This window comes from Apostichopus japonicus, chromosome 16 (genome assembly GCF_037975245.1).
Source record: "Apostichopus japonicus isolate 1M-3 chromosome 16, ASM3797524v1, whole genome shotgun sequence".
NCBI classification, from domain to species: Eukaryota; Metazoa; Echinodermata; class Holothuroidea; order Aspidochirotida; family Stichopodidae; genus Apostichopus; species Apostichopus japonicus.
In genome coordinates, this window is record NC_092576.1 from 4,087,974 (window position 1) to 4,112,930 (window position 24,957).

The window sequence follows — 24,957 nt, forward strand, 5'->3', positions numbered from 1 at the left end:
TCAATGACATTGCAGTTGATTATTTTTATTATTATTAATCCAATTTTGACATGTATTGTGAATTTGAATTGCCTTGATATTTCTGGCGAAACCTATGATTAGGCCGACTCTAGGAATAAGTTATCTACCGGTGCTGTGGCCGAGTGCATAAAGGCGTTGGCATTTGAAGCAATGAGGCTTAGCAATCAGGAGGTTCCGGGTTTGATACCCGGCCGAGTCATAATTAGGTGGGTTTTTTTCCATCTGAAATGACATTCTATTTGAAAAGATTCCGAATTTGAGTTAAAATGTTGAATTGGAAGCCACCCGACGTGTAAGTTGTAATCCATAAGTCACTGCGGGTTTCTCCCACATTTGTGGTCGCTTAAGCGTCGTAAAAATAATTGCTGATTATGTCATGTACTGTGAACTTGAATTGTGTTAATACGTCTAGCGAGCCCTATTATTAGGCCAACTCTGGGAATTAGTTATCATTGTCATGTACTGTGAACTTGAATTGTGTTAATATTTCTAGCTAGTCCCATTATTAGGTAAACTCTGGAAATTAGTCATAAATGTCATATACTATGGACTTGAATTGGCTTAATATTTCTATGGAGTCCCATTATTAGGTATAGACTCTGGGAAATATGGGTAGGTAAAGTAAATCAGTATTGTGAACGGATCATGGGCCCAGAGGAACTAATAATATGGGCTATAACCTGTGGTTGATGTTTTTATTTTATTGTGAATACGGTTTAATTCAGATTCAGATCTGAGAGTGCAAGCATTTGACCTTCTACCTGGTGTTAGAAATTAATAATTATTATTTGTTTTTATATGTTTTTTTTTGTTGTATTTTTGATCCTCCTGCAAGCAGGAACTCGCGAAGAAGCCATCATTGGCTAATGAAAGCCGCAAGCTGACCGAAGTCAGTCTCTTAGATTCTTACTTAACGTCCATGGTTATGAATTGTCAATTGTCAACAACTCTGTAACTAGACGACATACATTCATCTTGGAGTGACTCGAACTCGGGACCTTGTGATTGAAAGGCACCGGCGTTAACCACTGAGCTAACGCTCCTTATCTCAGTCGTTTGATAATTTCAAATATCAGCTTACATTGGTTTTGTAGTGCTCACTTCAAGACTGCTCATTTATGTTATGTTATTATTGGTAAAATCATATCATTATTATTAATTTCATTCCTGCTTGTCCAGGACGTTACTGGAAATATTAATGTACTACAATCATGAAATGTAACCTTCTATGCAATAATGGCTATGTGCTCTACATTTGTATAACCTATCTCCTTACGTTCAATTTTTAAAGGGATATTGGGGTGTCGCTGAACAACATTTCTCAACAAAAATAAACTGGCAGAATTTGAATATATAAATGTTAAGGCATGTTTGTACACTAACGGGATCTGACAACAACAAAATGAATAATATTATCATAACTGCGATTCAACGGAAAACCTTTTTGTCTAATTTTTCTAATAACATTTATTGACACTGATTCGCATGGTAAATAATATAAGAAAACAACTGTACAATGCTGTCATTGTACCTCGGTCCAATTTGTGATTTGTTTATATCTAATTGTCAACCATCACCAATCAATCAATACACCAATCAATCAATCGATCATTTAACCGAAATGAGCAAGATACTAATCTGACCTTTCGCCTGCTTTCTTGAGGTGTTTTGAAGGTCTTCGAAGTAAGGAAACCCTTACAGAGAAGAGCTTGAAAAAAGAGCTGGCTTGCGGTTCGTCACTGCAATATTCGTCAAGCCGATTCCCTAGTAATATACAATACCGTCAATAATTATGGGTAGTAAGTGAGATGTCAGAATTTCAGGTTTTTGGTTTCGATGATAATGTTAAGCGTTTTTGTCATGATTTTAATTCGTACGGACAATAAATCAGCAATTATTTCCTGTATGGCCTACCATTTGTCTGTGTGTGAGTGTGGGACGCCTTGCTTGTAAACACTATTCCTCAAGAAGAGAAACTTGGACAAATCTCATATTTCGTGAGTAGGAGAACCACATTTATGAAAAGAAATCTATTTTTTTAGGTCAAAGTTACTAGGGGTCACTAGGGGTCAAAATGTGAAAACCTTATAAACACGATATCTCAAGAAGGGAAGCTTAGACTAATCTCATATTTAGTATGTAGTTGCAACACGTTAAATACAAGAAATCTATTTTTTTTTTTGTGGAGGTCATTTAGAGATATCAGACGTCAAATTGTGGAAACTTTGTTTCATAATCTACCGTATCTCGAGCCGACCAGCTTATAAGATAACATTTGCGTTAAAAATAGGAGAGATTGTAGGCAAAGTGATGATAGCTAATGGGCATCCGTAGATAGTGTCAACAAACGAGCAATCCATCGATCAAAGTGCCATTGCATTTACTGTGTAACTATTCGCATCCGTCGGAGCTCCGTACATACATGTGAACGAAGGCTCATATACTGCTTGTATACGTACACTGGTAGGGTACAAATTGGGTTCATTAACACAAACGCGTGAAAGAAAATATCAAAATCAAAGTGATCGTGGCATGCTAATTTTAGAAATACCGAATTCACTTTTCTAAAGGAAGTATAAAATATCAAAGATGCGTTGCAGTTGAGTTAAATTTACCAGCTTACCAGCTTGAACGTGGAGATTAATTACATATGAAAGTAAGAAACACCATTTTCGAAGGTTGAAACCACCTTCATCTTTCCACTTTCATTTTTCTAAAGGAAGTATAAAATATCAAACATGCGTTGCAGTTGGGTTAAATTACCAGTTTGAACGTGGAGATTAATTACATAGGAAAGTAATAGAAACTATTTTCGAAGGTTAAAACTTTAGATTTTCATTATTCTGTGTGATATTAATCCAAAAAATACGACCTTGCAAAAGTTAAACCCACTTTGGTGTCTACAGTTAATTTGAATACAAACAGATTATCAACTCACCGATCTGTTAAACTCCATAACTTCACCAATAGCAAGATATTCTCCAGATATCTCTGGGAGATAATTACCTCTGATACTTACTCCCCAGATATCTCTGTGACCTTGAGCGACCACGAATGTGGGCGAAGCCCGTAAGGGCGAATGGATTTGCAACCTTCACGTCGGGTGGCATTGGGATGATTTTTGTACGAGTGAGCACATTTTGTGTATGTTAATTGCGGCTGCATAAATGTATTGGCTACTTATTTCCACAATATATTAGGTTCAAGAAAGACACACTACATAAGTAGCCAAATTAATCATATCGAAAGGTATAGCTTAGCGCAAGACTGTATTTAAACTTATAATGCATTTAAACTGATCCATCAAACAACTAAGGCTCAGTAACCTCCCAGTGTGAACAATTATAACAGTCACAGTTATAACATCAGTGCGGTCTGCCTTCTTTTACGACATTAATAACACTATTACTAATTTGCACGTTGATGCCTGTCCATAAATATACATTGACAAAACTCAGAACAATTGGAGCTAGTTTACAATTTTGAAACAATTTCCTGTGACATTGAAAGCAGCTCAGTCAAATTTGGATACCGTTTTATTCATACAAAAATGTGGTATGAACATGAATAGTTAAGTTTTACTTAATAAAAAGTGTAGTAAAAATTACCAAAGTTTGAGTATTAATTTGGTGTTTTAACTGTGTGTACTATAAGACTATAAAAGGTTTCTGGGACGACAAATGTAAAAGTTGAATCGAAGTTCTTAAAATACTCTACCATGAATCTACATTTGGTGGAAAAATCGAGATGATTGCCATAGTGTTGTGATCAATTACAATGTTATATCGAGTAACACTCTGCTGGATTAGCAAATGGTCGAACAAAACAGGTGACTTAGGATAATTTTTTTGTCTCTTTCCATTAGTTGCACCAATAATGTGTAACAAATCATATGTTTGAATGTACGGAAAGTTTGAATGCTGATAATTGGATACAACGCTGATTGTTGAAAAAAGTGGTGTTTCTGTTATTATTTTTAAAATACTTTATATATTTGCATGGCTATTTCTGAGAGCCTTGTGAAATCAAAAGAATGGTTTTGATATTTTGATGCAATGAACTAATCAGCTTTTACACGCATTTAGTTTGTCATTTTTGTTATGTTCCAGAAATAATTATTTGTTGTTTTATGTTTTCCATATGTTCAAAATAGAGGAAACCTGTAAACAACGTATATATTTTGTCGTTATAACTTAAACTTAGTTCAATAACGTGAGTAGACAGGGATTACTTGCGGCCTTGACAAGTGTTTGCTATCGCAACTACTCACCATTGAGTTCATCATATTAGAACCGTCTCTGAATAGACACCAACAAAAAGGGGCAAACAAAAACTAAAGAGGGATGCATTAACGATACTTAAATGCTCAATTAACTTCAACAAGTATTTTTTTCAGTTTCCATTGCTTCTTATTTCCTTGTTCAGGATACACATAAATAGTTTTACAGTGCGTAGTACATGGTATAGCTATGCGTATATAACGATATTCTATAGCAACGACAACTATAAGATTGTTTTTCATGGCTGAGGTATATGCAAATTTGAAATACCACACAGCTTAATCTAGAGCAAATGTATCAAATTACTTTTGTTTGTTTTTAACACGCAACAATTAACATCACCGCATGCTTCAAATTGAAACTTAACCTCTACTAGTATGTATATAATAGCGGTGTTTTTAAAATGTGAGTATTAGTGTAAGTTGAACTGAGATTCAAGTAAAGTGTTTCATCGTCCAACCAACATACCGACCAAAGACAATGCTTTGCCTTTCTACTCTTCGCATTGGTCTGCTTTCTCTTGTGCTTTCAACAGTTTTTGCAGGAGGTAAGTATCCAGTTCTGTTCTTTAGATAAAAATGCTTACAGTTTTAATAAAAAAATCTCGACACAATTTGGCTTGAAACTAATTGCGACCATCAATTAGTCTGAAAGGGAATCCAAACGTATCAGTTGTTTTCGTCCAGAAATTCTTTAATCAATCACTTTGATATATAAATATATAGGCCTAGTTAAGATTCTACTTGATCAAGTTAATGACTCGAAAAGTATTACATCGGAAATGATACCAACTGTCTGACCATTCGGTGATTGGAAATTAACGTCTCACACGATTACTTCATGCAATTTGTTTGATAAGTTTATGAATGGTCAGTCAATGAACTATAGTGATGGGAAAAGTGAAATCATGGCTAATTAAACAATGAAACGAACGAAAGAAATGCGTTAATCACTATCAGATAATATAATTTTTACAGATTGCGATGAATATTGTGTAAAACCGGCTCCGGAAGGGTCATGTTGCGAACGGTTCGGTCTGAATGTTAACCGTGATTCCGATGTAGTCATCACCGCCTCAACCACATACAACAGTGGATACGGCCCAGACAGAGCCGCTCTCTTTGAAGCTGAGGTTGGGGGAATTGCTGGTTGGGCAGCCGCCACTAACAACGCGTAAGAAAATGAAATTAACAACATAATTATGTCAATACTATATAATGAACATACAGCAAATTATATTTTCATAACTGCTACTATATTATACATATCGTACAAAGGTAATGATTTTTCATTGTTGCATAGACAACTTGCTAACATTTAATTTTGTAATAGGATATAAGGATGGATTACAATACGCATCGTTGAGGTTCAAGTGTTTAGGTGGATTAAATAGTCAGAACAATTGTGATATCATTAAAACAAAGCATGTTTATTGAAGATATGGACTGGTCTGTGCAAAAGTTAAGATCGAAACTGTGGCATAGCAAACACATTATGTTTTCAAGCCAAAACCGTAGTATGTAAAAATAAATCATTATGGACTCGCAATAAATCATTCTTATTATCTTAGGATGAATGCAAATATATCAAAATCGATTTGCACTCATGATTTTATCTTAATGTTAATGTAAATTTGTAAATATCATCATGGACATCTTACTTAAGAATCTATCTTAGGTTAAATTTAAATATATGAAAATCCATATCTATATTACGACAAAAATGGTTCAATATTATTATTATGATTTTTTTCCGTTGCTATAGCTAAATAATTCTAAAATGTTGTCGTCTAATGCTTCCCGTAAGAAGAAATGTACCGTAAGAAAGTATGTGTTATGGTCGGTTCTCATCTGTTTCGCAGTGAGCAATGGATTCAAGTAGATTTTGGCTCCCCTCGCCAAGTGACAGGTGTCCTCTTGCAAGGGCGCGGTGCCGGATGTTGCAACCAGTGGGTTACGTCATTCCGAATTCTCTTTTCCAATGACGGGGAGATTTTCTATAGTACACCGGTAAGCAATAACAGATACCCGTATTTCTTACGTTCTTATCATGTGTTCCCTACTCCTCCCCCCCCCCACTTTCACTCATCTTCTCACAGCTCCCTTCCCTCTTTTTTTCTCCACACCTTTTTGTCCCTCTCCAGTTTATTCCCTACCTTGTGCGTTTAATCTTAGCTTTGTCCCTCCACTGTTTATCTCCTACATCTCCTCTTCCCCTGTTGCTTTCTTCTCACCATCCCTGGTCTACTTATAATCCCCTTTCATCCATCTCATTGTGTTCACCATGCTCATTACCTTGTCTGTATTCTGTGCGTGTTTTTGTCCCCTCTGTTACTGTAACTTGTCATTTAGCCTCTGAAGAAGATCCTGCTAGGATCGAAACGTCAGGCCAACTTACTTTTACACAATCTATTACACAGGCTCTCTAGTGAATAAGCAGTTTGCTAACAGCTTTATTTTATTTTAATATAAAAACTTCATACATATAGCTATCTATATTTGAGATACATTAAACGACAAGATAGTCCAACAGTAGTGTATTTGGTTAAAGCAAGTTTTCATTTGGGCATTCTTCGTCCGTTCAAGATTCTGTTATGACTCTGGAACTGAAGAAGAACTAATATTTCGCATCCTGTTAGTCATATTAGATCTTTAAAAAAATGGCATCGAATCGTCTCGCCAAATGAACGAGTCCTTCATTTGAATAATGTAAAATTAGTCGGAAGTGTAATGGATATCTTATACTCTATCGCTACTTCAACTTGTGACTTCATACTTAGGTATACAATTGCTCGTCTTGAGCTACAAAATATTGTACGTCATTCCGTGATGTATTTCTCTTTCACAGACCATCGAGGGAACATTCGATCGACATACCGTAGCTCGTCGTTACTTAGACCGACCCATTGTCGCTCGCTACGTTCGACTGAATCCCATTACCTACTTTGGTCATATTACTCTAAGGTTTGACCTTCTTGGATGTGAAGCAGGCATCTTTGGCTAGTTGTAAAACGAAATTCTCTTTGTTTGTGACACAACCGTCTTCCATAGAATGATTGTCCTTAAATATAACGTTAACGAAAAATGTAGCTAAAATATGTTTCTAAAGCTAAAGTACACAAGACACAAACAGTTTACCTTAAGTTTCTGTTTGAGATGTTAACAATTGTGATGGTGTAAGGGTAACTGTAGCTAGATTACATGAAGTTTACAAAATATACCGCTAATAAATATCCGAGAGATCGTATAAACGAAATTTTGTTTTGAGCTATTCTTAAGTCTAATGATTTAACTTTATGAACGTGTTACTGCCATAATTAACGTTAACGTTAACATTTTTAATGTAAACTGGCGATAGTAAATGTTGCATCAGTTGGTATGCACATCTTACCGTCGGTTTGTTTGAAACACAAATTATTGATAATATTAACCTTATTTGCAGAGGAATGTTTCTCGTTATAGATATGTAGTAAAAGCAATCAAATGAAACGCATTTGCCAGTCAAACTAATTATCATACGATTAATCTCTTTTTAACTAGAAAGCATACACTGCGGGAATTTGCAGTTTGTGTATGGTTATGCTAACTAGAGCGACGGTACTATGTTATGGAGACTACAATACTGCGCAACAATAAACACATTTTGAACTTTTTGCGCTTTCGTACGTACGTGCAAACTGTATCTACAGTGTACGCTTTATCGCAAATAAATCAGCATTTTAATATACGACCGCACAGCGCGTTTGTGGACCGAATGGGGTTGCTATGTGCTTAAACAGTGGCGCAGGCAAAATAAAGTATGTTACTGCAAGACAAGGTAAGTGACACCCACTGTTTCAAAAAAAAAAAAAAATAGTATCCTAATAGAAACCTGTAAACAACGTATATATTTTGTCGTTATAACTTGAACGCTTAGTTCAATAACTTGAGTAGACAGGGGTTACTTGCGGCATTGAAAAGTGTTTGTTATCGCAACTACTCACCGTCTCTACTAGAACCGGTCTCTGCATAGACACCAAAAAAAAAAGGCAAAAACAAAAACTGAAGAGGGATGCATTAACGACACTTAAATGCTCAATTAACTCCAACAAGTCTTTTTCAGTTATACCATTGCTTCTTATTTCCTTGTTAAGGATACACATACATAGTTTTACAGTGCGTAGTACACGGTATAGCTATACGTATATAACGATAGTCTATAGCAACGACAACTATAAGATTGTTTCAAGGCTGAGGTATATGCAAATTTGAAATATTACACTGCTTAATCTATGGCCTATATATTAAATTACTTTTATTTGACTTTAACACGCATCAATTTACATCATCGCGTCCATCAAATTGAAACTGACCTCTACTAGTTTGTATATAAAAGCGGTGTTTCTAAAATGTGAGTATTAGTTTAAGTTGAACTAAGACTCAAGTATAGTGTTTCATCGACCAACCAACAAACCGACCAAAGACAATGCTTTACCTTTCTACTCTTCGCATTGGACTGCTTTCTGTTGCGCTTTCAACAGTTTTTGCAGGAGGTAAGTATCCAGTTCTGTTCTTTAGCCCAAAAAATGCTTGAAGTTTTAATAAAAAATCTCGACACAATTTGGCTTGAAACTAATTGCGATCATCAATTAGTCTGAATACGAACGTATCAGTTGTTTTCGTCCAGAAATTCTTTAATCAATCACTTTGATATTTAAATATATAGGCCTCGTTAAGATTCTACTTGATCAAGTTAATGACTCGAAATGTATTACATCGGAAATTATACCAAATGTCTAAGCATTCGGTGAACTGGAAATTAACGTCTCACACGATTACTTCATGCGATTTTTTTTTGATAAGCTTCTGTTTATGAGTGATAAGTCTTCTCACTTGAACTATAGTGATGGAAAGTGAAATCATGGCTAATAAAGCAAAGAAACGAACGAAAGAAATTCGTTAATCACTATCGGATAATATCATTTTTACAGATTGCAATGAATATTGTGGGAAACCGGCTCCGGAAGGGTCATGTTGCGAACGGTTCGGTCTGAACGTTAACCGTGATTCCGATGTAGTCATCACCGCCTCAACCTCCTACAACCATGAACACGGACCACACAGAGCCGCTCTCTTTGAAGCTGAGGTTGGGGGAATTGCTGGTTGGGCAGCCGCCACTAACAACGCGTAAGAAAATGAAATTAACAACATAATTATGTCAATACTGCATAATGAACATACAGTAAATTATATTTTCATAACTGCTACCATATTATACATATCGTACAAAGGTTATGATTTTCCATTGTCGCTTAGACAACATGCTAAAATTTAATTTTGTTATAGGTTATAAGGATGGATTACAATACGCATCGTTGAGGTTCAAGTGTTTAGGTGGATTAAATAGTCAGAACAATTGTGATATCATTAAAACAAAGCATGTTTATTGAAGATATGGACTGGTCTGTACAAAACTTAAGATCGAAACTGTGGCATAACAAACACATTATGTTTTCAAGCCAAAACCGTAGTATGTAAAAATAAATCATTATGGACTCGCAATAAATCATTTTTATTATCTTAGGATGAATGCAAAAATATCAAAATCGATTTGCACTCATGATTTTATCTTAATGTTAATGTAAATTTGTAAATATCATCATGGACTTCTTACTAAAGAATCTATCTTAGGTTAAATTTAAATATATGAAAATCCATATCTCTATTATGACAAAAATGTTTCAATATTATTATGATGATTTTTTGCTGTTGCTATAACTAAATAATTCTAAAATGTTGTCGTCTAATTCTTCCCGTAAGAAAAAATGTACCGTAAGAAAGTATGTTCTTATGGTCGGTTCTCATCTGTTTTGCAGTGAGCAATGGATTCAAGTAGATTTTGGCTCCCCTCGCCAAGTGACAGGTGTCCTCTTGCAAGGGCGCGGTGCCGGATGTTGCAACCAGTGGGTTACGTCATTCCGAATTCTCTTTTCCAATGACGGGGAGATTTTCTATAGTACACCGGTAAGCAATAACAGATACCTGCATTTCTTACGTTCTTATCATGTGTTCCCTACTCCTTCTCCCCCCCCCCCCCCCCCACTTTCACTCATCTTCTCACAGCTCCCTTCCCTCTTTTTTCTCCACACCTTTTTGTCTTTGTTCCTCTCCAGTTTATTCCCTACCTTGTGCCTTTAATCTTAGCTTTGTCCCTCCACTGTTTATCTCCTTCCTCTCCTCTTCCCCTGTTGCTTTCTTATCACCATCCATTGTCTACTTATAATCCCCTTTCATTTATCTCATTGTGTTCACCGTGCTCATTACCCTGTCTGTATTCTGTGCGTGTCTTTGTCTCCTCTGTTACTGTTACTTGTCATTTAGCCTCTGAAGAAGATCCTGCTAGGATCGAAACGTCAGGCCAACTTACTTTTACACAATCTATTACACAGGCTCTCTAGTGAATAAGCAGTTTGCTAACAGCTTTATTTTATTTTAATATAAAAACTTCATACATATAGCTATCTATATTTGAGATACATTAAACGACAAGATAGTCCAACAGTGGTGTATTTGGTTAAAGCAAGTTTTCATTTGGGCATTCTTCGTCCGTTCAAGATTCTGTTATGACTCTGGAACTGAAGAAGAACTAATATTTCGCATCCTGTTAGTCATATTAGATCTGTAAAAAAATGGCATCGAATCGTCTCGCCAAATGAACGAGTCCTACATTTGAATCATGTAAAATTTTAGTAGGAAGTGTAATGGATATCCTATACTCTATCGTTACTTCAACTTGTGACTTTATACCAAGGTAAATAATGCTGCCAATCACTCGTCTTGAGCTATAAAATAGTATTTCAAATATAGCACGTCATTCCGTGATGTATTTCTCTTTCACAGACTATCGAGGGAACATTCGATCGACACACCGTAGCTCGTCGTTACTTAGACCGACCCATTGTCGCTCGCTACGTTCGACTAAATCCCATTACCTACTTTGGTCATATTACTCTAAGGTTTGACCTTCTTGGATGTGAAGCAGGCATCTTTGGCTAGTTGTAAAACAAAATTCCCTTGTTCGTGAAATAACCGTCTCCCATACTTTGAGATATTTAAGAATGATTGTCTTTTAATTTAACGTTAACGAAAAATGTTGCTAAAATATGTTTCTAAAGCTAAAGTACACAAGACACAAACAGTTTACCTTAAGTTTCTGTTTGAGATGTTAACAAATGTGATGGTGTAAGGGTAACTGTAGCTAGATTGCATGAAGTTTACAAAATATACCGCTAATAAATATCCGAGTGATCGTATAAACGAAATTTTGTTTTGAGCTATTCTTAAGTCTAATGATTTAACTTTATGAACGTGTTACTGCGGCCATGATTTACGTTAACGTTAGCATTTTTAAGGTAAACTGGCGATAGTAAATGCTGCATCAGTTGGTATGCACATCTTTCCGTCGGTTTGTTTGAAACACAAATTATTGATAATATTAACCTTATTTGCAGAGGAATATGTTTCTCGTTATAGATATGTAGTAAAATCAATCAAATGAAACGCATTTGCCAGTCAAACTAATTATAATACGATTAATCTCTTTTTAACTAGAAAGCATACACTGCGGGAATTTGCAGTTTGTGTATGGTTATGCTATACGGGTACTATGTTATGAAGAAGACAATACTGCGCTACAATAAACACATTTTGAACTTTTTGCGCTTTCGTACGTACGTGCAAACTGTATCTACAGTGTACGCTTTATCGCAAATAAATCAGCATTTTATTATACGACCGCACAGCGCGTTTGTGGACCGAATGGGGTTGCTATGTGCTTAAACAGTAGCGCAGGAAAAATAAAGCATGTTACTGCAAGACAAGGTAAGTGACACCAACTGTTTCAAAAAAAAATTAGTATCGAATGGTAGCAGTTGGTCAAGGCGATGATTCTGCTTCCTTTGATTGATATATATTAGACGGTGCTTACCTTGCAGAATCTATCAGTACAAGTACTATATGAAGCTAAAGACATAATATTAGGCCTGGTAGGCTAGCCTATCAGTACAAAAACTATATGTAGCTATACAATTAATATTACGGCTGTTAGCCTAGCCAGTAGCAGTAATACTACTATATATAGCTATATTTAGCTAACTTTAGGCCTGCTATCCTAGCCTATTTGAACTAATGCAACATGTAGCTACCTTATATTACGGCTGGCAGCCTAGCCTATTAGTGCAAATACTATAAAATAAAATAAAACAAATAAAACAAACAAATAAAACAAATCTAAATGTACTCGAACCTGGGGGGTGGGGCAGATGATGGATGTGAAGGGTGGGGGGGGGGCAGTCTTTGGAGAGAGCGCTAAAAATGAAGAGTAAACGTTTGTGTTGACATATATCGGTATAAGGTTCGAGCATCCCGGACTCCTGATTGCCTCTATTAATTAACCTGCTGAGGCTATCCGAGCATTGAGTCACGTTGATTGCTTCTACACTGACTATACATGGCCTGCATGCAAATAGTGTGAAGGCTACGCGAAAACAGTATGAATGTAAAGGTTGCCGGTTGCCCATTTGACCTTTCTATCGATTCAATTATTAAGTTTCACTATTTCGTTTTTTTTCTAAAAAAAAAAGAATGGTGAAGTTTTTGTACCGAAAAAGGAAACTTTTAGTACACGAATATCCCTATTCGAAAACAACCCTTCCGTTATACCCCTCCCCTTATACCCCTCATCCAGGACGGCAATCCACCGCTATGTGCCTGAAAATGGGGACACAAATTTGACTGTGCCACTCCACCCCCCTCCTCCACACCAAAAACCTGATTACTCCTCTGATGAACCGCAATAGTTCCTTATTAAGTGCGTTAAACAGATTTTGAACCGCTCTGTTTATAATGCTACAAATAATATATATAGTTAGACAAATATGATTGTAATGACGGTACCCAATATACCATAAAAGAGTCCTCAGCACTACATTAAAATAGTTGTAATTAGGCTTCTGCTGGCAATATGAGTCCAAATTCATTGCGTCATAGTAGTTCTCAACCCTCCCAAGAAAGGTAAACTTCAGTTTCTCGTCATTATGCGGATCCTCAGTTTGTGTGTAATAAGGGAATCATTCCTCAGTCATTACCAAAGATTGGAACAAGATTCTAAGAGTATAAATGCCTGACTTAATGTTTCACTAATTCGTGGCACGGTACTTCTGACATCATCATTTATTCTGATTGTCATGATATGGATTTGTCCAATAAAATTCACATTTCGTTACTGTTTGATTATCGTTTCTCTCAATTCAATGTACATACAATGACGTAAGCCGTAAAGAATATTTTATTTGAAATTTCTTTTCGGGTAATATGTATCTCACTCACTGAATTCTCATACTGCATTCAAACAAGAAGATACATGAAGACAAGATGAATGAACATTTTGCTCAGAGTTCAAACAAGCTAACAATGACCATGCTTCCTAGACAAATATCCATGTGACAATCCGGTTTGAACATTTTCACTGTAAACGTACTTCGACATAAAGGTGGCGCCCTTTCTATTAAAAAGAGCTCTGATTGAAGAACAAACAAATATTTGTTTCAAAAGATTAAATTCCTTTGGAAAGCCCCATTGACTTACATACTAAATCACAACAGTAATGTGGTCTCTAAGTCCAAAAAGAGGTCTCACTATCTAAACGCTACCCATCACTGGATAGCTGACAAGTTGTTAATTCATTACATTATCAATTTTTCGTATCATTACAATTCCTTAATTTTGCAAATGAGAGCCTGAAGTTTTCGTCATTTGTAAACAAATCTCTTTCCTCAGCAGTAAACAGTTTCGTACGATGCTCCTGGAAGGCCTGACGGGGTCTAACATTGTCCCAGTTGACGCAATATTCGCACCACATGTACTTTTATTCATACCTTTTTAACATGCAAGCCACATAAAAACAAATCCTGATTGATATCATATCAAGAAAGAGGTTCTCCGTCTTCTTTTCGGCCCTTTATTAGATATATACTCTGGAAAATATGTGTAGGTAAAGTAAATCAGTATTGTGAACGGATCATGGACCCATGGGAACTAATAATATGGGCTATAAACTGTTGTTGATGTCTTTTCTTTATTGTGAATACGGTCCTCTAGTTTAATTCACATTCAGATCTGAGAGTGCAAACATTTGATCTTTTATTTTTTACCTGGTGTTCGAATTTACTTATTTTTTGTTTTATTCTCAGTCGCTTGATAATTTCAAATATCAGCTTACATTGGTTTTGTAGTGCTCACTTCAAGACTGCTCCTTTATGTTATCTTATTATTGGTAAAATCATTCCATTATTATTAATTTCAATATTGCTTGTCCAGAACGTTTCTGGAAATATTCATATACTACGATGTGCATTAAATATAACCCCCTATGCAATAATGGCATTGTGCTCTGCATTTGTATAACCTATCTCCTTTAGTTAAATTTTTAAAGGGATATTGTGTTGTGGCTGAACAATATTTCTCACCAAAAATATACTGGCAGAATTTGAATATTATAAATGCTAAGACACGTTTGTAGACTAACGGGATCTGACAAGAACTAATTTATAATATTATCATAATTGCAATTCAACGGAAAACCTTTTTGTCTTACTTCTCTAATAACATGGTTTGGGGTATTTATATTGCAACAGCTGTTTCTGGTTAAATCGCAGAAGTCTAGTGCAATGAAGTCATCGAAGCCTCAATGTGTTTTGCATTCTGGTTTAGTATGCGCTTGTAATTCCTTGCAATGTATCACACAATCAGCAACGACCGCTTTGATCGGATAACCTTGCCATACTATACAAACATATTATATAACAACTATGGATCAATGGCTGAACTGAGATAATTACTAGAGGAACTATATCACAAGAGAGTGAGCAATATTAATTATATAACCAGGTTCGTCTATGCAACCACTGAGCGAATTTAGTCTCCCAATAATGATAAAACACATTGTTTGTCACTTTTGCAGTGCATGTAGTACTCACAAACTACACATAAATGACAAAAAACACCTTCAAAAATCGACCGAAATGTGGTAAAGATGGAGACGGTGGTATCAGCGAGTTTTAAAAGCTACTATTTTAGTAGTAAACATTCCAATAATGTTATGTGTTGCCGTGTGCTATTAAATGGCGATAGATCAGTTTCGCGCTATTAATTTACTAGCGGGCATTTCCATTCAAAGACGACATGAAGTACATTACGACAGAACTTTTGGTTCTGTCGAAATACTGTTAAACAGAATATAAAATTCATAAAATGTGCCCAAAAAAGGTTAAATGTTTAGATTAAAACGAAGACGGCTGTAGCACTTTTATACTATCAGTACTTCCTTCAATCTCAAAGTGATGGCATGCTAATGTTAGAAATACCACCTTCATTTTGCTAAAGCAAGTATAAAGTATCAAACATGTGTTGCAGTTGGGTTAAATTACCAGCTTGAACGTGGAGATTTATTACACAGGAAAGTAATAGAATTCATTTTCGAAAGTTATATATACATTATTCTGTGTGATATTAATACAATGTATGAGACCTTGTAAAAGTTAAATCTCAATTTCGTGTCTACAGTTAATTTGAATATAAACAGATTATCAACTCACAGATCTGTTAAACTCCATAACGTCACTAAGGGCAAGATATTCTCCAGATATCCCTGGGAGGTAATGACCTATGATACTTACTTCCCAGATATCCCTGTGACATTGAGCGACCACGAATGTGGGCGAAGCCCGTAAGGGCCAATGGATTACAACCTCCACGTCGGGTGGCTTTTGGGATGACTTTTGTACGAGTGAGCACAGTTTGTGTGTGTTCATTGCCGTTGCATAATGTATTGGCTACTTATTTCCACAAAATATTTAGGTTCAAGAAAGACACACTACATAAGTAGCCAAATTAATCATATCGAAAGGTATAGCTTAGCGCAAGACTGTATTTAAACTTATAATGCATTTAAACTGATCCATCAAACAACTAAGGCTCAATGTGAACAATTATGACAGTCACAGTTATAACATCAGTGCGGTCTGCCTTCTTTTACGACATTAATAACACTATTACTAATTTTTACGTTGATGCCTGTCCATAAATATACATTGACAAAACTCAGAACAATTGGAGCTAGTTTACAATTTTGAAACAACTTCCTGTGACATTGAAAGCAGCTCAGTCAAATTTGGATACCGTTTTATTCATACAAAAATGTGGTATCAACATGAATAGTTAAGTTTTACTTAATAAAAAGTGTAGTAAAAATTACAAAAATTTGAGTATTAATTTGGTGTTTTAACTGTGTGTACTATAAGACTGTAAAAGGTTTCTGGGACGACAAATGTAAAAGTTGAATCGAAGTTCTTAAAATACTCTTCCATGAATCTACATTTGGTGGAAAAATCGAGATGATTGCCATAGTGTTGTGATCAATTACAATGTTATATCGAGTAACACTCAGCTGGATTAGCAAATGGTCGAACAAAAAAGGTGACTTAGGATATTTTTTGTCTTCTTTCCATTAGTTACATCAATAACGTGTAACAAATCATACGGTTGAATGTACGCAAAATTTGCATGCTGATAATTGGATACAACGCTGTTTGTTAAAAAAAGTGGTGTTTCTGTTATTATTTTGAAAATACTTTATATATTTTCATGGCTATTTCTGAGAGCCTTGTGAAATCAAAGGAATGGTTTTGATATTTTGATGCAATGAACTAATCAGCTTTTACACGCATTTAGTTTGCCATTTTTGTTATGTTCCAAAAATAATTATTTGTTGTTTTCTGTTTTTCATATGTTGAAAATAAAGGAAACCTGTAAACAACGTATTTATTTTGTCGTTATAACTTAAACGCTTAGTTCAATAACGTGAGTAGACAGGGATTACTTGCGGCCTTGACAAGTGTTTGCTATCGCAACTACTCACCATTGAGTTCATCATATTAGAACCGTCTCTGAATAGACACCAACAAAAAAGGGCAAACAAAAACTGAAGAGGGATGCATTAACGATACTTAAATGCTCAATTAACTTCAACAAGTATTTTTTTCAGTTACCATTGCTTCTTATTTCCTTGTTAAGGATACACATAGATAGTTTTACAGTGCGTAGTACATGGTATAGCTATGCGTATATAACAATAGTCTAGCAACGACAACTATAAGATTGTTTTTCATGGCTGAGGTATATGCAAATTTGAAATACCACACTGCTTAATCTATAGCAAATGTATAAAATTACTTTTGTTTGTTTTTAACACGCATCAATTTACATCACCGCATGTCTTAAATTGAAACTTAACCTGTACTAGTATGTATATAATAGCGGTGTTTTTAAAATGTGAGCATTAGTTTAAGTTGAACTGAGATTCAAGTAAAGTGTTTCATCGTCCAACCAACAAACCGACCAAAGACAATGCTTTACCTTTCTACTCTGCGTATTGGTCTGCTTTCTGTTGTGCTTTCAACAGTTTTTGCAGGAGGTAAGTATCCAGTTATGTTCTTTAGTCCAAAAAATGTTTAAAGTTTTAATAAAAAAATATCGACACAATTTGGCTTGAAACTAATTGCGACCATCAATTAGTCTGAAAGGGAATCCAAACGTATCAGTTCAAGGGCGTAGGAACGGGGGGGGGGGGCTGGGGGGGGGGGGGGCGCTAGCCCCCAGTGAAAAATATGGGGGCGGAAGTATCATTCCGCCCCCCCCCCCGCTCCGCAAGTCAGAAAACCCCTTTTTCATTTCCAAATGAGAAAAAAATCTCATTTGGAGCACCAAATTGCATTTAAGGCCAGGTGAAAATGCAAAATTCTTTACAAAATGGAATGGGAGTTGAAGTGTGCTATATTGCACCAAATTGCATCTGAGGCCACCTGGAAATGCAAAAAAATTCCAAAGGGGAGGGGAAACCCCTCCCCTTAGAGCCCTCCCCCAGGCCGGCCATCAGTCTTCAGCCCCCCACTCAAAAGTACCTTCCTACGCCACTATATCAGTTGTTTTCGTCCAGAAATTCTTTAATCAATCACTTTGATATTGACATATATTGGTCGATTTAAGATTCTACTTGATCAAGTTAATGACTCGAAAAGTATTACATCGGAAATGATACCAACTGTCTGACCATTCGGTGAATTGAAAATTAACGTCTCACACGATTACTTCATGCAATTCGTTTGATAAGTCAATGAACTATAGTGATGGGAAAAGTGAAATCATGGCTAATAAAACAATGAAACGAACGAAAGAAATTCGTTAATCACTATCGGATAGTATCATTTTTACAGATTGCAATGAATATTGTGTGAAACCGGCTCCGGAAGGGTCATGTTGCGAACGGTTTGGTCTGAACGTTAACCGTGATTCAGATGTAGTCATCACCGCCTCAACCTCATACAGCGATGATACCGGCCCACACAGAGCCGCTCTCTTTGAAGACGATCAAGGGGGAATTTCTGGTTGGGCAGCCGCCACTAACAACGCGTAAGAAAATGAAATTTACAACATAATTATGTCAATACTGCATAATGAACATACAGTAAATTATATTTTCAAAACTGCTACCATATTAAACATATCGTACAAAGGTAATGATTTTCCATTGTCGTTTAGACAACACGCTAAAATCTGATTTTGTTATAGGATATAAGGATGGATTAAGATCGCTGAGTTTAAAGTGTTCAGTTGAATTAAATGGTCAGAACATTTGAGATAACATTAGAACCAAGCATGTTTATTGAAGATATGGACTTGTGTGGACAAAAGTTAAGATGGAAACTGTGGCATAGCAAACACATTATGTTTTCAAGCCAAAACCGTAGTATGTAAAAATAAATCATTATGGACTCGTAAAAAAGCATTCTTATTATCTTAGGATAAATGTAAATACATCAAAATCGGTATGCACTCATGAATCTATCTTAATGTTAATGTAAATTTGTAAATATCATCATGGACTCCCTACTCAAGAATCTATCTTAGGTTAAATTTAAATATATGAAAATCCAAATCTTTATTATGACGAAAATGGTTCAATATTATTATTATGATTTTTTTCTGTTGCTATAGCTAAATAATTCTAAAATGTTGTCGTCTAATGCTTCCCGTAAAAAAAAATGTACAGTAAGAAAGTATGTGTTATGGTCGGTTCTCATCTGTTTCGCAGTGAGCAATGGATTCAAGTAGATTTTGGCTCCCCTCGCCAAGTGACAGGTGTCCTCCTGCAAGGGCGCGGTTTTACTCACGTCACCCAGTGGGTTACGTCATTCCGAATTCTCTTTTCCAATGACGAGGAGATTTTCTATAGTACACCGGTAAGCACTAACAGATACATGTATTTCTTATGTTCTTATCATGATGACAGTCTTAATATAAACACTGCATACGTATAGCTATTTTTATTTGAGATACATTAGAACGACAAGATAGTCCAACAGTAGTGCATGTGGTTTAAGCAAGTTTTCATTTGGGCATTCTTCGTCCGTTTAAGATTCTGCTATGACTCTAGAACTGAAGAAGAACTAATATTTCGCATCCTATTAGTCATATAAGATCTGTAAAACAAGAGCATCAATGATGCAGTATCTCAATACTGGAAGTTTTAATTTTGATTCCTAATTTCAAATCTTTGCTCTGTCTCTACAATTATCAATATCAATCATGGTACAACAAATATATAACTTGCATTTTTGCTACTTTGCCACGAATAGTCTCTGCAGGTTACACTTTATCCTGCTAGTCTTGCCTTTAGCGCTTATTGCCTGTTAGTCGAAAGAACGACGTTGCAAGGTTTAGTAATGTCATAGAATATTTAAGAACTTGTTTTTCATGTGGTATCCTTCATCTTAGGTCAGTCTCTGTTGGACTTTTTGGTCATATAGTTTGATGTCAATGACAACAGCCAAATTAGAAGAGGCGAACAACTCGACCATATTCTTGATGCCTGCCTTGAGAGCTAGGCCTATTGACCTACTGTATGTTAATGTAGACTGTAGTGGTGACTACCATCAAAACTGTGTCCACTTCTAGATATCAAAACAACCCACATTTTTCCATCTCAATTTTTCGGACATGAAGATTTCATGGATTTATGACTTGGAAAAAATAATGTAAAAGAAGATTACAAGTTTTTATATGCAAGTGATGGGTGGCCTCCTCTTCCCCTTATAGCCACCTCAGTTCCTCTCCATTTTGTTATTTTATTTTAATTCTTTGTACATTTGATGTCAAACATTACAGGTTCAAAAGAAAGCTAAACATACTTCTTATAACCTTATACATCTTAGGCCTATATCCTTATAAATAAAACATAACCTTATACAATTTTTATTGTCTTATCAAAGTTGTGATGCTATGGCCGGCTCCTCTTTTATACGTACCCATCAAACAAACTTACCCTGGTCCTTCCTAGGAAAAGCTGTCTGAACACCAGTACAATGCTAATGTGGCTATCACTGAAAGCCTAATAGGCCTAGTGGCCTATATATATATATATATATATATATATATTTTTTTTTTTAAATTGCACTAGGCCTACAGTAAATAGCCTTCAGAAATACAAGAATGTGTATACGTAATTATACAAAATACATGAAGGGCAATCAAACAAACTTATCATGGCCCTTGCTCTGAAAAGCTACCTGAACACCATTATAGTGTTCAACCGATTATGCATAACAGAAAATACCGATTACTGATTATTTTTTCATAATCGTACCGATTCCGATTATTTGAAAATGAGAAAATATCCCGTTTATACGAAATCGGCAATAAAGTTTGACAGAAACAATTATTGTTGTGATTTTTCCCAGTTTCCTTTTGCTTCGTTGTTGTACAAGGCTCTAAGGTACCATTTTGTATGTACCAAATTACCTCTGGAGTTTCTCGGAAAGATTTTTTTTTTTTAAATTTCCAAAATACGGAGATATGACATCCTACCTAGTCAGCACTGTGCTAAGCGAATGGCCTAACCACCTCGACGTAAATGTCACCTGTTAATGGCTTGAAATGGGCTACGAATAGTTACTCAAAATATCCATCTCAAAAAGTATCTCAGACAAACCATCCATCTGCAATCTTTACCAAAGTGTAAATTTTAATGACATATTGCCTTCATTCCGACAATATTTTGTACTTATTTTCAGTATTATACCGTTTATGAACAAATAGAAATGTTACGAACTTGAAGTTAAACATACCTATTCGTTACCTATATAACTCCATTCAGGTTCAATTAGAATGTGTAAGCTTAGGCCAATCAAACTGAAAAGCAAATTGTACCATCGTAACTTGTTTAAAATTACTCTAAAATGTAATACCAGATTGATGTAAAGAAATAATAACAACTAGAAACTACTCCAATATAAAATATAACATTCCCTCTATAAGACATATCACTTACATTACCTTCCAAACAAATGCCGATTTCCAGCAAATTGAAAGTTGTAAACTAAGCTACGCAATTTTTTTTTTTTTTTTTTTGCAAACCGATGGTTAGGCTACATTTCCCATTGACTTAGTGTGGTTGTTAGGCTAACATGTGGTCGAAGATTGCAGTTTCCGTGGATATTTTTAGTTTTTATTTGCGACACAACTAGAGCGAATAAACAGATGTCAAGTTTAGATTTCCATGCAGTTGATTTAGTGTGAAGTAAGGCTACTATGTGGTCGGAGATTTGTGAGGATTTTAGGTTATTTTCGCTGGTACTGCAGGCCGTAATTTACCACGGGAAGTTCCCGGTGATTGTGCGCGACCCTCTCGCACTGCTTCAAATTTTGATGCGGGGTGAGAAAACTGCGCGATTCGCGATGCAACTGCAATTCCTAGCTAAAGCAAACGCATGTCACAATTAATTTTACACAGACACCTGATATAAAGAGGGCGATTTTTTTATATTTCATTTTTCTTTTTCGCACTCGTAATTGTGCTTTAGGAGGGCTTTTTAGCACTTGCGAGGGCGAATCGCCCGTTGCCCCCGCTTATTTCCTACCCTGTCCAGCACATTCCTGAATTCGCGAAATTGCTATTGCTGCTATGCTTACTGTGCCAAGAAATATGCAGCCAATAACCACGAAGGAAGCAAAATCGGCGACCCTGGCAGCCTAATTTGATGAAAGTATACACTGTGAAAGACGTATAGGGGGTGCCTTTTTTTAATATTTCGTAGTAAAAGAACAAACCTAATTCATCAGTTGATATTTTCAACTTCCATATGTTTTTGAATAATGATATTTTCACCCTTCCATATGTTTTTGAATAATCGGTATGACATAACTGGTATTCCACGTAATTTTTACCGATACCGATTATGTACCGATTATGCAATATTCGTACCGATTCCGATTCCGATTAGGTTAATCGGTTGAACACTACACCAGTACTATCCTTAAATGGATGTTACGTAGAATTCAGCAGTACAGAATGTAATTAGCATGCAATACACTAACACCTCGCGTACCTAACTACAGAACAGAAAATTGTTCGCGAGGGTAGCCATTTTCGTATATCTAACATGTAGCTGTTATGAATCATAGCCAATCTGCTACAAAACAGACTTGGGGGCGGGGCTTAATCATCAAAAACGGACCTTTTTACTAAAAGTAGGGGCGGCAGCTCAGTGTTGTTTTAAGAAAGAAAAATCATTTAAACATCAAATCAAGCAAATAAAAGCCATTAAATGTCATATACATGTAGTAAAATTCTTATTTATACCTACCTGTAAACAACAAATGGAAGTTTAAAATTTTAATAAAATATATAATACATAGGACCCTATCTTAGACGATACCACTGTTGAGAGACAGTTCTATTTCTATTCTTTTTCATAAAACATAAGTTTTGGAGCGTGTGCAAAACAGGTGTGACAAAGTGTGTTTTCAGTCCAAATTGGCCCGATTTGGACATAAATCGGTGAAAAAGTCACAGAATGAGATACAATTCTGGAATAAAAAATAGTAACTTTTGTTGGTCTATATGATATATTCTTGCTCTGGAAATTCCAGAGAAAAAGAACTTTGTTTGAAGACGCTGAAAAATTTTTAAGAGAAGAGAAAGTCCCACTTACTGTTACAATATCTCTATACATGTAATGTATAGAGATAAAAATGGCATATAATCGTCTCGCAAAATAAAGCGTCCTACATTTGAATAATGTAAAATTAGTAGGAAGTGTAATGGTTATCCTTCTCCGTCGATAATTCAACTTGTGACTTCATACTTAGGTATACAATTGCTCGTCTTGAGCTTCAAAATAATATCGTACGTCATTCCGTGATGTATTTCTCTTTCACAGACTATCGAGGGAACATTCGATCGACACACCGTAGCTCGTCGTTACTTAGACCGACCCATTGTCGCTCGCTACGTTCGACTGAATCCTGTTACCTACTTTGGTCATATTACCCTAAGGTTTGACCTTCTTGGATGTGAAGCAGGCATCATTGGCTAGTTGTAAAACGAAATTCTCTTTGTTTGTGACACAACCGTCTTCCATAGAATGATTGTCCTTAAATATAACGTTAACGAAAAATGTTGCTAAAATATGTTTCTAAAGCTAAAGTACACAAGACACAAACAGTTTACCTTAAGTTTCTGTTTGAGATGTTAACAAATGTGATGGTGTTAGGGTAACTGTAGCTAGATTGCATGAAGTTTACAAAATATACCGCTAATAAATACCCGAGAGATCGTATAAACGAAATTTTGTTTTGAGCTATTTTTGAGTCTAATGATTTAACTTTATGAACGTTATCATTTTTAAGATAAACTGGCGATAGTAAATGTTGCATCAGTTGGTATGCACATCTTACCGTCGGTTTGTTTGAAACACAAATTATTGATAATATTAACCTTATTTGTACAGGAATATGTTTCTCGTTATAGATATGTAGTAAAAGCAATCAAATGAAACGCATTTGCAATTCAAACTAATTATCATACGGTTTATCTCTTTTTTAACTAGAAAGCATACATTGCGGGAATTTGCAGTTTGTGTATAGTTATGCTATACGGGTACTATGTTATGGAGACTACAATACTGCGCTACAATAAATACATTTTGAACTTTTTGCGCTTTCGTACGTACGTGCAAACAGTATCTACAGTGTACGCTTTATCGCAAATAAATCAGCATTTTAATATACGACCGCACAGCGCGTTTGTGGACCGAATGGGGTTGCTATTTGCTTAATTTAAACAGTATAGCGCAGGCAAAATAAAGCATGTTACTGCAAGACAAGGTAAGTGACACCCACTGTTTAAAAAAAAAAAAATTGTATCGAATGGTAGCAGTTGGTCAAGGCGATGATTCTTTTTCCTTTGATTGATATATCTTAGACGGTGCTTACATTGCATAGTCTATCAGTACAAGTACTATATGAAGCTAGAGACATAATATTAGGCCTGGAAGGCTAGCCTATCAGTAAAAAAAATATATGTAGCTATAAAATTAATATTACGGCTGTTAGTCTAGCCAGTAGCAGTAATACTACAATATATAGCTATATACCTAACATTAGGCCTGCTATCCTAGCCTATTTGAACTAATGCAATATGTAGTTATAAACCTAATATAACCGCTCGTAGCCTAGCCTATCAGTACTAATACAACATGTACCTTATATTACGGCTGGCAGCC

At 35.7% G+C, this 24,957-nt stretch overlaps 3 protein-coding genes across 5 annotated transcripts in view; 2 read left to right on the forward strand and 1 right to left on the reverse strand.

Moving 5' to 3' along the window:
- Positions 1-24,957, reverse strand: part of LOC139982008 (uncharacterized) — a 100,729-nt gene that overhangs the window by 55,222 nt on the left and 20,550 nt on the right. The window lies entirely within an intron of this gene.
- LOC139982011 (lactadherin-like) lies at positions 4,688-11,601 on the forward strand. Of its 3 annotated transcripts, XR_011797954.1 has the most exons (7): positions 4,688-4,848; positions 5,279-5,474; positions 6,163-6,310; positions 7,149-8,832; positions 9,271-9,466; positions 10,156-10,303; positions 11,180-11,601. XR_011797954.1 is itself a non-coding variant. In XM_071994511.1 (4 exons), exons 1-4 carry the CDS (start codon positions 4,782-4,784, stop codon positions 11,333-11,335), a joined length of 567 nt encoding a protein of 188 aa, XP_071850612.1. In that variant the 5' UTR covers positions 4,689-4,781; the 3' UTR covers positions 11,336-11,601. The 3 variants fall into 3 exon arrangements, 2 of the variants coding, with proteins under 2 accessions (XP_071850612.1, XP_071850611.1); XM_071994511.1 differs by lacking the exons at positions 5,279-5,474; positions 6,163-6,310; positions 7,149-8,832 and having other exon boundaries at positions 4,689-4,848; XM_071994510.1 differs by lacking the exons at positions 4,688-4,848; positions 5,279-5,474; positions 6,163-6,310 and having other exon boundaries at positions 8,673-8,832.
- On the forward strand, positions 17,655-24,021 carry LOC139982018 (lactadherin-like). Its single transcript, XM_071994520.1, has 4 exons — positions 17,655-17,810; positions 18,610-18,805; positions 19,488-19,635; positions 23,614-24,021. The coding sequence occupies exons 1-4, from the start codon at positions 17,744-17,746 to the stop codon at positions 23,767-23,769; spliced, it is 567 nt and encodes a 188-aa protein (XP_071850621.1). The 5' UTR covers positions 17,655-17,743; the 3' UTR covers positions 23,770-24,021.